The sequence below is a fragment of the Bos mutus genome, chromosome 5 (assembly GCF_027580195.1).
Source record: "Bos mutus isolate GX-2022 chromosome 5, NWIPB_WYAK_1.1, whole genome shotgun sequence".
In the NCBI taxonomy this organism is placed as follows: Eukaryota; Metazoa; Chordata; class Mammalia; order Artiodactyla; family Bovidae; genus Bos; species Bos mutus.
The window spans coordinates 57,719,487-57,734,777 of NC_091621.1; the positions used below are offsets into that span (position 1 = coordinate 57,719,487).

The following is a 15,291-nucleotide window of genomic DNA, read 5'->3' on the forward strand; positions in this document are numbered from 1 at the left end:
GAGAGGGTGTGGAGAAAAGGGAACCCTCTTACACTGTTGGTGGAAATGCAAACTAGTACAGCCACTATGGAGAACAGTGTGGAGATTCCTTAAAAAAATGGAAATAGAACTGCCTTATGACCCACCAATCCCACTGCTGGGCATACAGACCAAGGAAACCAGAATTGAAAGAGACACGTGTACCCCAATGCTCATCACAGCACTGTTTATAATAGCCAGGACACGGAAGCAACCTAGATGTCCATCAGCAGACGAATGGATAAGAAAGCTGTGGTACATATACACAATGGAGTATTACTCAGCCATTAAAAAGAACACATTTGAATCAGTTCTAATGAGGTGGATGAAACTGGAGCCGATTATACAGAGTGAAGTAAGCCAGAGAGAAAAACTCCAATACAGTATACTAACGCATATATATGGAATTTAGAAAGATGGTAACGATAACCCTGTATGTGAGACAACAAAAGAGACACAGATGTATAGAACAGTCTTTTGGACTCTGTGGAAGAGGGAGAGGGTGGGATGATTTGGGAGCATGGCACTGAAACATGTATAATATCATATAAGAAACGAATCACCAGTCCAGGTTTGATGCAGGATATTGGATGCTTGAGGCTGGTGCACTGGGACAACCCAGAGGGATGGTACGGGGAGGGAAGTATGAGGGGGTTCAGGATGGGGAACACGTGTACACTTGTGGTGGATTCATATCTTTGTATGGCAAAACCAATACAATATTGTGAAGTAATTTGCCTCCAATTAAAATAAATAAATTTAAGTAAAAAAAAAAAAATATATATATATATAAAAGAAAGGAAATCCTACAGAAACTGAAAGGATAAGTAAGAAATAAAGGTGTCCTGGGGTGGAAGAACCCATTTACTACCAGCAAAGCCTCCCTTGAGAAAGACAGAGATTCATCCTGAGTGGGCTCAGTACCAAAACAAAGCATATGAATTAAATTAATAAGTCCAAACAGCCACAGTGTATAAGAGAGAAACATTTAAGCTCAGATCAGTAAATAAAATCCCAATCCATGCTGAATACAAGTACATACCTAAAACAAAGTGACTCAGAAAGGTTTAAAACTTTTTTTTTTTTTTTAGATTAGGCAAATACAAACAAAATGAAACCTATCAGATAAGGTAGAATTCAGTCACCAAAGTATTAGAGAGAGAAAGAAGGGAACTTATACTTTTCAAGGCTAAAATCCACAATAAATATAACACAGATAAGAGTGTCTGTGTAACTGCATGGAGCAATGTTCATCAAGCAGAAACCAAAGGATGTAAATAAAGAAGTAGGCTCATTAAGAATACGTTTAGGGCTTCCCTGAGGGCTCAGTGACAGAACCCGCCTGACAATGAAGGAGGTATGGGTTCCACCCCTGATCCACCTGGAAGTTCCCATATGTCACGGAGCAACTAAGCCCACGTACCACAACTACCGAGCCTGAGCGCCAGAGCCGAGGAGCCGCAGCTACAGAACCCGCACACCCGCACTAAGGAGCAGCTCCTGCTCGTTGCATCTAGAGAAAGCCCACGCACAGCAAGGATGGCCCAGCACAGACAAAAATAAATTAATTAAAAAAAATTTTTTTAAGATACATTTAAACTAGCTCAACTCCTTCAGTAAGGTGAATCAAGTAGACATAGAAAACCAAAAATAGAAGAGCACTAATGTAGAGCTAAAAGACGAAAATATATACTCTATATTCCAACAACAAAAAACCCTTCAAGTACACATGAAACATTCCTGAAAATTAACCACATATTAGAAAAACACAAGTTTCAAAAAGCAGATATAAGAACAAAAATAATTCTCCGACTATAATGCAATAAAACTAGAAAAAAAAATGACAACAAAAATGGCCTTTCCATATGGAAATTTAAATTTTTAGGTAAAAGATAAAACACTTCATTAAATTATAGAACAAATGAAAATATCCATATATCAGGAATTGCAGAATAAATACTGCTCTGAGGAAAATTTATAGACTTAAGTACTTATGTCAACAAGAGTAAAAAATGAAAAAGAATAATTGAATTGTATATTTAACTTAAAAATTGAAAAGAAAAACATAATAAACAGAAGAAAAACAAACAAACAAAAAAACCCCCACCAAACCCCCAGTATTAACATGAATTAGCAGGAGGGCAAAATGATACAACCTATAACCCATATAAAGTGTATCTGGCACTGTGTTCCTAGATTAAAGATGTCCTTTGTCCCCAAAAGTATATACATCAGGAAATTAACCTCAAGATATATCTGATAAAGTATGAAATGACATAGGTATCAGGTTAATCATTGTAGCAGTGTGCAAGATTGTAAACCATGCATTGTCCGTCAACCAGAAATGAGTGGAATAGACTCTGGTCAATGCACACAATCGAATACTATCAACCCATGGAAAAAGAACACTATGAATTAATTGTCTGTATGTTATTAAATGAAAAAGAGCAAGATAAAGAATAGTATTTAAAGTATTCTATATTTTGTGAAAGAAAGGATTATCATATGCACATATTTTCTTATATATATATCTATGTATGTATATTTATAAACACATATTATATATGTGATACACATGTATTATTATACATATATATCTATATACAAAAAAGCAGATGGGAGAACAGAGTGAAAAGAACAAGCATGAAAGCACAACCTCTTTGAGTTTTTAAATGTAGTTTGACTCTAGAAACATATAGCTGCTTTACATCTCAAAAGTAAAATTGAATTAAATGGGAAAAGTGAAGCAATTATATTTCAAATTCATAACATAATCACAAGGATAAAATACTCCAAGTAAGCATACCATTTGGGTAACAAAGTACAAGGGCCAAAAGAAGTGCAAAAAAAATCTCAAAATTAATGTAGTAGCTTTCCTTTAAATTCTTCTGAATGTTTCTAATGTTGGCACTATTGTTTCAAAGCTATTATATATATATTATAATATATAGCAAATAGTTATGTTAGTGTTGGTATCAACCAAGGACTATAGTGGAACAGAAAAGGAACACAACTATAAAGTTCAAAAAGTAAATTTGAATTGGAGATATCAATATTTTCTGTCTTTACTCAAATTCACAGGACAGGACAGTTTGAGCGTCAAACAGTATAATAAGAACAGAAACTGAAATATTCTGTACTATAAATTTATATAAGTTCATAAGAATACTCAGAAAGAGAGAAAGCAGGGAGAGAGAGAAAACAAGTGCCAAAACAATGCAAAAAAATAAAACAAACAAACAAAAATCACTTGGGAGCACTGAAAGTAACAAGGACTAATAAGACCTTATTGTATAGTTTGTTAATATAAAGATAGGCATAGCCCTATCTTTCATCTACAAATGATTCCAAGGTAACCAAATAGTTAAATTATTCCAGCTTTAAAAATGTGGAAGGAAAGCTCAAATTAGAAAACTCACTTTTGTATTCCCCGTTGCATTAATAATTGATTCAGGCCATAATAATCAATAAGTGAGAGCATTAGATACAAGCTTGTTGGGTGGGGAACCTTATAATGGAGCATTCAGCCTATTACTAGCATGCCCAATATGTAATTGTAGCATCATTAAAAGCGAATAAACGCTGTATGACTTCCGATGTAAGGCATTATGAAGCACAAATGAAAAATTCCTGCCAAAAAATGACTAAATTTTAATTAAATCAAGCCTGTTAACTAGCTTTCAATAACAGGAAATGAAACATTTACATGCATAGTGAAACAATTTTAATACACTAAAAAGAAGTAAATGGATAAACCCAAAATAGGTCATATTAATAAAGGTTTATGGAAATTGCCCAGACTGTATAGGGCAATTAATAAAGGTTTGCAAAAAATCAACAGTATGGACAAAGAAAAGTGGAAGGACTGCAAGAGATTAAAGAGAACTTCCAGTCACCCATGTGAATGTTATATGTGGTCATTGGGTTATGAGTCAAACAAACCCTGATAATATTAAGAAAATAAAGAAACTTGCATCATGGATTATTACTTGAAAGAGGAATCATTATTAATTTTATTAGGTGACACAATGCATTGTAGTTAAGGAGGGACTGTATTATTTTTAAAAATCTCCTAAGGTATGAAAGGATGAAGCTCTCTGATTTGGGGATTTGTTTTAAAAAAGAAGAAGAAGAAAAACAAATAGTAATGATGTACCAAATGTTGAATATGGTACATGGAATCTCCATGTATTTATTTTGTAAATGTTTGAAATTTTCAACAAGAAAAAAAAGAAAGAAAAAAAATATAAGCAAACAAATAAAATTAGTATTTAGAAGGCCTAAGTAGAATCAGTCCTAAACACAGAGAGTAGGCTTACTGCTCCTTCATTTGCTCCAATCCCATTCCCTGATAATTCAGTCCATATCACATTTCCTAACAAATGTAGGTTAGAGAAGGTAGAAAGAATGTACCTTTTAGGGGTACAGTATTTTAAGCCATTAGTAGTATACCAAAGTAATATTTTTATCTAATTCAGAATTTTTTGAAAATTATTGATTAACCATTATTTAAGGCTAGATTATATTTAACCATTATATTACTCAATATGCCAACAAATTTGGAAAGCTCAGCAGTGGCAACAAGTCTGGAAAAGGTCAGTTTTCATTCCAATCTCAAAGAAGGGCAATGCCAAAGAACATTCATTCAGACACAACTGCACTCATTTCACATGCTAGCAAAGTAATGTTCAAAATTCTTCAAGCTAGGCTTCAACAGTGTGTGAACCAAGAACTTCCAGATTTACAAGCTGTATTTAGAAAAGGCAGAGGAACCAGAAATCAAACTGCCAACATCCACTGGATCATAGAAAAAGCAATATTGTTCCAGAAAAACACCTGCTTCTGCTTGACCATAGTAAAGACTTTGACTGTGTGGGTCACAACAAACTGTGGAAAATTCTTAAAGAGATGGGAATACCAGATTACCTTACCTTCCTGTGAAACCTGTACACAAGTCAAGAATTAATAGTTAGAACTGGACATGGAAAAATGGACTGGTTCCAAATTGGGAAAGGAGTATGTCAAGGTGGTATATTGTCAACCTGCTTATTTAACTTGTATGCAAAGTGAAAGTGAAAGTCGCTCAGTCGAGTCCGATTCTTTGTGACCCCATGGACTATACACACTTCATGCAATTCTCCAGGCCAGAATACTGGAGTGGGTAGCCTTTCCCTTCTCCAGGGGATCTTCGCAACCCAGGTATCCCTCACTGCAGGCGGATTCTAAGCTGAGCCAAGGGAAACCTAACAAAACTGGAGTGGGTAGCCTTTCCCTTCACCAGGAGATCTTCCCAACCCAGGTGTCGAACCCAGGTCTCCCTCACTGCAGGCAGATTCTGAGCTAAGCCACAAGGGAAACCCAACAAAACTGGAGTAGGTAGCCTATCCCTTCTCCAGCGGATCTTCCCAACCCAGGTATCAAACCAGGGTCTCCTGTATTGCAGGCAGATTCTTTACCAACTGAGCTACCAGGGAAGCCTATATGCAGAGTACATCATATGAAATGCCAGGCTGAATGAAGCACAAGCTGTAATCAACATTGATGGGAAAAATATCAATAATCTAAGATATGCAGATGACACTACCCTTATGGCAGAAAATGAAGAGGAACTAAAGAATCTCTTGATGAAGGTGAAAAGGGAGAGTGAAAAAGCTGACTTGAAACTTAACGTTCAAAAAACTAAGATAATGCCATCCGGTCCCATCACTTTATGGCAAATAGATGGGGAAACAATAGAAACAGTAACAGACATTATTTTCTTGGGCTCCAAAATCACTGCGGATAGTGACTGCAGCCATGAAATTAAACAACGCTGGCTCCTTGGAAGAAAAGCTATGACAAATCTAGACAGTGTTTTAAAAAGCAGAGACATTACTCTGTCAACAAAAAGATCCATATGGCCAAAGCTATGTGTTTTTCCAGTAGTCATGTACAGATGTGAGAACTGGACCAAAAAGAAAGCTGAATGCCAAAGAATCAATGCTTTCCAACTGAGGCACTGGAGAAGACTCTTGAGAGTCCCTTGGACTGCAAGGAGATCAAACCAGTCAATCCTAAAGGAAATCAACCCTGAATATTCACTGGAAGGACTGAAGCTGAAGCTGAAGCTCCAATACTCTGGTCACTGATGTGAAGAGCCAACTCATTGGAAAAGACCCTAATGCTGGGAAAGACTGAGAGCAGGAAGAGAAGGAGGCAACAGAGGACGAGATGGTTAGATGGCATCACCGACTCAATGGACATGAGTTTGAGCAAACTGCAGGAGATAGTGAAGGACAGGGAAGCCAGGCAGACTGTAGTCCATGGTATTGCAAAGAGTCAGATATGACTGAGTGACTGGACAACAAGCCCTTATCAAGTCCCTTGAGAATCTCAAAGCTACAATAGAAAATAAAAATAAAACACAATAACAACAAAAACCCAGAGAATTTTAAGCCAAACATAAGTGAAAAACATTAGAGTTTTATTTTAGACTTACCCCACTGAAAATGTATAGAAGTGAGTAGAAGCTGAATTTCAGGTGGCAGAAAAGAGAGGTTGAGTAGTAAGACATGAGAAGTGAGAGCAAGAACAGAACAGTCTTTCACAAGACTTAACAACAATGGGAAAGAGAGATGAGGCAGTGGCAGAAATGAATGGCAACAGGAAAAATCTGACATGAGGAAGGCGATAAATGATGGAGGAATATACCAGAGGAGAATGACAGGGACACTTATGGAAAACAGGAGGGCTGATCTTAAATAAGAAAAAGCATGTCCAGATAGCGAGCAAGAACCTACTGGATAGCACATGGAACTCTGCTCAGTGTTGTGCAGTGCCCTGGATGGGAGGGGAGTTTGGGGGGAGAATGGATACATGTGTATGTGTATGGCTGGGTCCCTTCTCTGTTCACAACATTGTTTGTTAATTGGCAAAATACCCCAATGCAAAATTTAAAAAAAAATTTTAATTTTAAACTTTATAAAAGTTATCCTACATAGATCCCAAAACAAGAAAAACACCTAAAAATAAAAGAATTTTCATCACAGAATTTTATGGATTACAAAGAATAAGGGTGGAAACTGCTATTGATACAGAGCTATATAGATACTGGAAAAATGCATAGCTTTGACTATACAGACCTTTGTTGGCAAAGTAATGTCTCATAATGACAGATGGAGGGACAAAGACAATGAGGGAGATTCAAAGAGACAAGTTCTTTCTTTTTATGTGGTAGTAGCCTTATTTAAAGAAGGAAGGGGCTTCTAGGTGGCTCAATGGTAAATAATCTGCCTGCTATTGCAGGACACAGGAGTTCATGCAGGAGACAGGAGTTCATGCAGGAGACATGCTTGGGAAGATCCCCTGAAGAAGGAAAAGGCAACCGACTCCAGTATTCTTGCCTGAGAAATCCCATGGACACAGGAGCCTGGCAGGCTGCTGTCCAAGGAGTTGCAAAGGGTCAGACATGATTTAGCAACTCAGCGTGCATGCACAAAGAAGGAGAGGTTAGTACAAGTGATGTATGTAGGTAAAGAGAGAAATGTCCTATCAAGAAACAGTAATGACAGCTCCTGAGAAGATAGTAAGCATGTATGTGCTAAGTTATTTCACTGGTGCCCAACTCTGCAGCCTACCAGGCTCCTCTGTCCATAGAATTCCCCAGGCAATAAGACTGGAGTGGGTTGTGGTACCCTCCTCCAGGGGATCTTCCTGACCCAGGGATCAAACTTGCATCTCTTGCATCTCCTGCTTTGGCAGGCAGATTCTTTACCACTAGCACCAGCTGGGAAGCCAATAGTAAGCATAGGGCCTATAAAACTATGATGGCAACAAACAAGGGTATGTTATATATATAATAATATATATCAATATATTCCCCAGTAGAGTTCAAATCACTATTAGTTATAAGAAAAGGGACAGGGAGGTAAATATACTAATTTAAGGAGCTGCTAATGACTACCCATTTGCCAGTGGTAGGAGCATATTCCTTTTATATATATTAAAAATAGTTTTGTTTCCTTCTGGGTAAAAGATTAAATAAGTATGGCTTGGATAAAATTAGTAAATTAGAGATTGTGTCCTTTTCTTAAAGAAGAATAAATGAAACAATATATAATCATGAAAAATAAATGTTGATATATTCAAATTCCATTGTTCTCACCAATTCGAGTGATTTTATTATGTGAAAGTTCAAGACTTTGGATATTAGTGCAGCCATCCAAACCATGAAGAGAAGTCAACTGATTTTTATTAAGAAGAACAATGCAGAGATTTTCCAAATTTTCACAGTTGATAGTCTCAATATGGTTTTCCTAAAACAAAGAACAAATTTAATTAGTTTTATCTCAATGGCTTACTAATGAAACATTTAAAGCTTGTAGAAAAGAAAACAGATGATATACTTGAATTTAAATCATTATCTGAATCCCTAACTTTTAAGACAACTATGTAAAGAAATGCAAAAAAGCAAAATGGCTGTCTGGGGAGGTCTTACAAATAGTTGTGAAAAGAAGAGAAGCGAAAAGCAAAGGAGCAAAGGAAAGATATAAACATCTGAATGCAGAGTTCCAAAGAATAGCAAGAAGAGATAAGAAAGCCTTCTTCAGCGATTAGTGCAAAGAAATAGAGGAAAACAACAGAATGGGAAAGACTAGGGATCTCTTCAAGAAAATCAGAGATACCAAAGGAACATTTCATGCAAAGATGAGCTCGATAAAGGACAGAAATGGTATGGACCTAACAGAAGCAGAAGATATTAAGAAGAGATGGCAAGAATACACAGAAGAACTGTACAAAAAAGATCTTCACAACCCAGATAATCACGATGGTGTGATCACTGACCTAGAGCCAGACATCCTGGAATGTGAAGTCAAGTGGGCCTTAGAAAGCATCACTACGAACAAAGCTAGTGGAGGTGATGGAATTCCAGTTGGGCTATTCCAAATCCTGAAAGATGATGCTGTGAAAGTGCTGCACTCAATATGCCAGCAAATTTGGAAAACTCAGCAGTGGCCACAGGACTGGAAAAGGTCAGTTTTCATTCCAATCCCAAAGAAAGGCAATGCCAAAGAATGCTCAAACTACCACACAATTGCACTCATCTCACACGCTAGTAAAGTAATGCTCAAAATTCTCCAAGCCAGGCTTTAGCAATATACGAACTGTGAACTTCCTGATGTTCAATCTGGTTTTAGAAAAGGCAGAGGAACCAGAGATCAAATTGCCAACATCCGCTGGATCATGGAAAAAGCAAGAGAGTTCCAGAAAAACATCTATTTCTGCTTTATTAACTATGCCAAAGCCTTTGACTGTGTGGATCACAATAAACTGTGGAAAATTCTGAAAGAGATGGAAATACCAGACCACCTGATCTGCCTCTTGAGAAATTTGTATGCAGGTCAGGAAGCAACAGTTAGAACTGGACATGGAACAACAGACTGGTTCCAAATAGGAAAAGGCATTCGACAAGGCTGTATATTGTCACCCTGTTTATTTAACTTACATGCAGAGTACATCATGAGAAACGCTGGACTAGAAGAAACACAAGCTGGAATCAAGATTGCCAGGAGAAATATCAATAACCTCAGATATGCAGATGACACCACCCTTATGGCAGAAAAAGTGAAGAGGAACTAAAAAGCCTCTTGATGAAAGTAAAAGTGGAGAGTGGAAAAGTTGGCTTAAATGTTGAGGCTTAAACCTCAACATTCAGAAAACGAAGATCATGGCATCTGGTCCCATCCCTTCATGGGAAATAGATGGGGAAACAGTCGAAACAGTGTCAGGCTTTATTTTTCTGGGCTCCAAAATCACTGCACATGGTGACTGCAGCCATGAAATTAAAAGACGCTTACTCCTTGGAAGGAAAGTTATGACCAACCTAGATAACATATTCAAAAGCAGAGACATTACTTTGCCAACAAAGGTTCGTCTAGTCAAGGCTATGGTTTTTCCTGTGGTCATGTAAGGATGTGAGAGTTGGACTGTAAAGAAGGCTGAGCGCCGAAGAATTGATGCTTTTGAACTGTGGTGTTGGACAAGACTCTTGAGAGTCCCTTGGACTGCAAGGAGATCCAACCAGTCCATTCTGAAGGAGATCAGCCCTGGGATTTCTTTGGAAGGAATGATGCTGAAGCTGAAACTCCAGTACTTTGGCCACCTCATGCGAAGAGTTGACTCATTGGAAAAGACTCTGATGCTGGGAGGGATTGGGGGCAGGAGGAGAAGGGGATGACAGAGGATGAGATGGCTGGATGGCATCACTGACTCGATGGACGTGAGTCTGAGTGAACTCCGGGAGTTGGTGATGGACAGGGAGGCCTGGCGTGCTGCGATTCATGGGGTCGCAAAGAGTTGGACATGACTGAGCGACTGATCTGATCTGATCTGATGTAGAATGTTATACTATCTGAATGAAAATATTAGGCAATCAAATAATTAACTGATTTAAACTTATTAATAATCTTTTAAAATAGAGAAAATATTGAGGACCAATAACAAAACATTTCAGACTATCTGAACAAGACTGAACGATTTGGTCACAGTTGCTAACAAACTTACTTTAAAGAAATCAAACATTGAAAAATTTGAAATCTACCCATTTCCCTTCCTCAGTTCCTTTTGCTACGTCAATACCATGAATTAGGTATGTATCTTATACGCAGATTTATACTTTTACTAAATATACATATCTCTGCAATACAGAATATTGGTCTCAAGGTCAAGATCATATGTCAGGGATACAACAGCATTCTCTTTTTTAAGACTTCAGAAAAATAAAGTGAATGTTTGAAAGTGAAAGTTGCTCAGTCGTGTCAGACTCTTTGTGACCCCATGGACTATACAGTTCATGGAATTCTGCAGACCAGAATACTGGAGTGGGTAGCCTTTCCCTTGTCCAGGAGATCTTTCCAACCCAGGAATTGAATCTAGGTCTCCCGCATTGCAGGTGGATTCTTTACCAGTTGAGCCACAAAGGAAGCTCTCAAAAAGATAAATGGGCTTTTAAGAATCTTAATGGTATAGTCTCACAACACTCTCTCAAAAATATCTATGAGTATAGTCTTTGTTAACTGGAGTAAACTTAATAAGCATAGGAAACAAAATGTTTGAAAAGAAAATCATATTGGTGGAAGCAGTGTCAGTCTGAACTGAAAAGAATCAAAAATAAAATGTAACTCTAGCATCCTGCCCCCAATCTTCTATAAGAAAGAAAGAGATTGAAAAAAATTCTCAGCTGCAATGCAAAAGAAGGTATGCCTTGAGAATGGACTTAAAAGACTATTGGGCAGAACCAAGAGTCATAGAGAATTATTCCCGTGGAGCAGAACCAAGACCTTACTAAGAACGAATGCTACATTCTTAGCTATGGACTAAGGACTGCCATGAGCTTCTTGTTCTCTCCCATACTTAAGGATAAGGACTCTTGTAATTAACTAAGTCTTGGCTGTCTCATGCGAAGAGTTGACTCACTGGAAAAGACTCTGATGCTGGAAGGGATTGGGGGCAGGAGAAGAAGGGGACGATAGAGGATCAGATGGCTGGATGGCATCACTGACTCAATGGACGTGAGTCTGGGTGAACTCTGGGAGTTGATGATGGACAGGGAGGCTTGGCGTGCTATGATTCATGGGGTCGCAAAAAGTCGGACACGACTGAGCAACTGAACTGAACTGAACTGGCTGTCTCACCACCATGCATGGGTGTGGGGGAGTGAAAGAAGACTACCTTTCCCTTAACTTTATAGATCTCTGAGTTGAAAGAACTCTCTCTGAGCAGATCATCTCCACTTGGATTTGATTCAGATAAGAAGATTCTGTGCTTCAATTCCAAGTCTGATGTCATAAGTTTATAAGACTCAGGGGTCTTTGGGACATGAGTCCTTTTGCATGTGGGAAAGATATGACTCATTAGGAACCAGAAAGCAGATTGCAGTAGATTATTATTTTGTAAGCAGTTTCCTATAAACTTCACAACCCAATATTCACACATACTCACAGTCCGCTCCTACTTGAAATGAAAGTTTAGTGAATAGAACATAAGCTAGTATGATGCAGGCAGATGCTTGCTAAGCCCTAATATTGAAGACTGGCTTTTTGGAAAGCTCACCCTGTAAAGATGCCCAAGGTGGTGGGAGGGGACAGAGAGAGACATACAGAGGGAGGGAAATTTCAACCTTCCAGTGCCAGACATATCAAAGAATGTATTTGGACATTCCAGCCCCAACTGCAAAGTACATCAGACATCTAGGCAACACAGTGTGAGACAGATAGAATGCCCAGAATAAGTCTTGCCTCAATTCATGGCCCACAGAAGTAGAGTAAAATAAAATGGCTGCTTTTTTTGTTTTTAACTTATTAAATAATGTGGTCATTTGTTATGCAACAAAAAGTAACAAAACAATAACTCTGTCACCTACGAATGAAGATAATTCCCCAGGTCATACCACCTAAGCATCTTTCCTATATGGCTCTCACAAATGTTGGCCCTTGATCTCTCTAGACCCTGAGTTACAGGCTATTTTATTAAATGTTTCTTCAAAATTGTCACTTCTTAAATGTACACCTGAATCTGTTTTACATTTTATTATAAAATAAATAATGATAACATAGGACACACCTGTGCATCAATGTACTTCAATCTTTTGCAGTTACTCAGACTGTGCAAGGAAGTTAATCCACAGCGTCGAAGAGACAGAAACTGAAGATTTGGACACTCTGCCAGTGTAGAGAGACTACAGCCTGGCAAATCTTGAAATGTTATTGTTGCAACCTAGAGAATTAAAAAAAAATCAGAGCATATCATTATTTAAATATAATGAAGACAAACTATATTAACCTTGAAAAATTGTTTTAAATTTTTCGTCTAAAAAAAAGTAATGCTATATATTGAAACCCACTTTTATTAACAACTCAATTTCATTTAAGCTATCTGGCCATTTTACCACATTTCTTCCCCTCATAGAATGTAATCTATAAATATATGTAATCATTCATGACCAACTCAAGTTCAAAGGTAATAAACATAGAAGCAATAATAATATAATCATTCATTAGTTTACTCCTTGACTTTTCATCAAATCCATTTTCCTGTTCTTCATGTCTCTTGGCATTATTTTCAGGACTGCACTATATAACCATTTAAGATCTGTGTTTGACAGTATCTTTGGGATACCTGGATAGTATCAGAAGCCATAACAGACCAGGAACAGATTTTAAAACCAACCTGCCATATTTCAACTAGAATAGCTCAACTCTCTTCTAAAAATGAAGCAAGTTTAACTGAGAAGAGATATTACAGAACTTGTAATAAGTAGAAACATGCAAAAGTAACTGAACTATGCAATAAAAACAACATTCTATTATGCTTCTGTATTATAAAAGTATGAACCATCCTTTACTATTGAATAATGTAATATACCCAGATCATATAGAATCTGCAGTATAACAAATCATGAATACTTATTATCATACATTTATAACATTTCCTATTATTGAGATATTACCGTGCACTCACTACTTCATGAAGCTTTTTTCCTAAGAAACTTTTCTCTTTTTAAGTCTTTTCAACTAAAGAAAATTCAACATCAAAGAATGTATTGAACTTTATGGTAGGTATATTAAGGACTACACTTATAGTTCTATGAGAACATATCAGATATAAATATTTTGAGATTACTGAAAAGCATTCCATGTATTAAACTCAGGATCTCTCACCTAAGTAAACTTGGCACAGTAATAATGTAATGATGTGTTGCTTCTTCACTATAATTGAGTCTATGCACTGAAATAAATATATAAACTAAATTGCTTTATAGTAAGAATACTTTCATATTGCCACATTGGGTGTCCTAAGGGCAGATTTCCTATGTACCAAACAACAATTTAAAAATTACTAGCTTTATAGTGTATACTAGCATATATACTAGGGTATAACACGTGCAAAAGAAATTTTAAGTGTTTCATTGAAATTGAAAGCATTATTACTTCAAAAAAAGCTGGGGAAAGCATAAAATTCTTAAGTGTGCAACTCCTCTTCATGTGGAAATTTCCTGTGCAATAAAGTTTTACATTTACATATTTGTGTAAGTGAATGGGAAGATCATACATTCATGGAAACAGAAAGAAGGGATTTGTCTACCCCTTTCTTTAAGTAGCAAAAGCAATATCTGGTATTTGTTAAACATTTGGTGAATGAATTTTCTAGTTTCAAAATGACTTTAGGAATTTCTCAATTACCAATAATCTAAAACAACTTTTGAAACAAATTTCTTTTTTATAACTTTTCAGAAAGAAACATACTTACCTACCTGTGTCAGGATAACTGCTGTGTAATGTCCCTATAATTTGTCCAAAGGAGATACCATAAATTCTATAATTAGAAAACTGATTCTACATTAAAAAACTAAACACACTAGAATCGAACACTTAAAAACTGAAAACCCTACAGCTGCAGCTTTATAGTAACAAATGCTATTCTACCATTTATATTCTCCTGCCCAATTTAATAATATACTGTTTTGTTGTTGGTGTTGCTCAGTTGCTCGGTTGTGTCCAACTCTTTGCAAGCCCATGGACCAGCACACCAGGCTGCCCTGTCCTTCAGCATCTCCCAGAGTTTGCTCAAACTCATCTCCATTGAGTCAGTGATGCCATCCAACCATCTCATCCTCTGTCATCCCCTTCTCCTCCTGCCCTCAATCTTTCCCAGCATCAGGGTCTTTTCCAATGAGTTGGCTCTTTACATCATGTGGCCAAAGTATTGGAGCTTCAGCTTCAGCATCAGTCCTCCAATGATCAGGACCGATTTCCTTTAGGATGGACTGGTTTGATGTCCTTGCAGTTCAAGAGTCTTCTCCAACACCACAGTTCAAAAGCATCAATTCTTCGGTGCTCAGCTTTCTTTATGGTCCAACTCTCACATCCATACACGACTACTGGAAAAACCATAGCTTTTACTAGATGGACCTTTGTTAGCAGAGTGATGAGTCTTCTTTTTAGTACACTGTCTAGATTTGTCATAGCTTTTCTTCCAAGGAGCAAGAGTCTTTTAATCTCATGACTGCAGTCACCTTCAGCAGTGATTTTGGAGCCCAGGAAAATAAAGTCTGTCACTGTTTCCATTGTTTCCCCATCTATTTGCCATGAAGTGATGGGACCAGATGGCATTATCTTAGTTTTCTGAATGTTGAGTTTTAAGCTAGCTTTTTCACTCTCCTCTTCCACCTTCATCAAAAGGCTCTTTGCTGCTGCTGCTGCTGCTGCTGCTAAGTTGCTTCAATCGTGTCTGACT

At 37.3% G+C, this 15,291-nt stretch overlaps 1 protein-coding gene across 1 annotated transcript in view; it reads right to left on the minus strand.

Moving 5' to 3' along the window:
- The window catches only part of LRRIQ1 (leucine rich repeats and IQ motif containing 1), a 205,001-nt gene that overhangs the window by 159,221 nt on the left and 30,489 nt on the right, over positions 1–15,291 (minus strand). The window contains exons 8-9 of the mRNA XM_070370008.1: positions 12,619–12,771; positions 8,162–8,312 (exon numbers count right to left, since the gene is read on the minus strand). Coding sequence (XP_070226109.1) covers positions 8,162–8,312; positions 12,619–12,771 — 304 coding nt within the window. The remainder of the gene's footprint in view (positions 1–8,161; positions 8,313–12,618; positions 12,772–15,291) is intronic.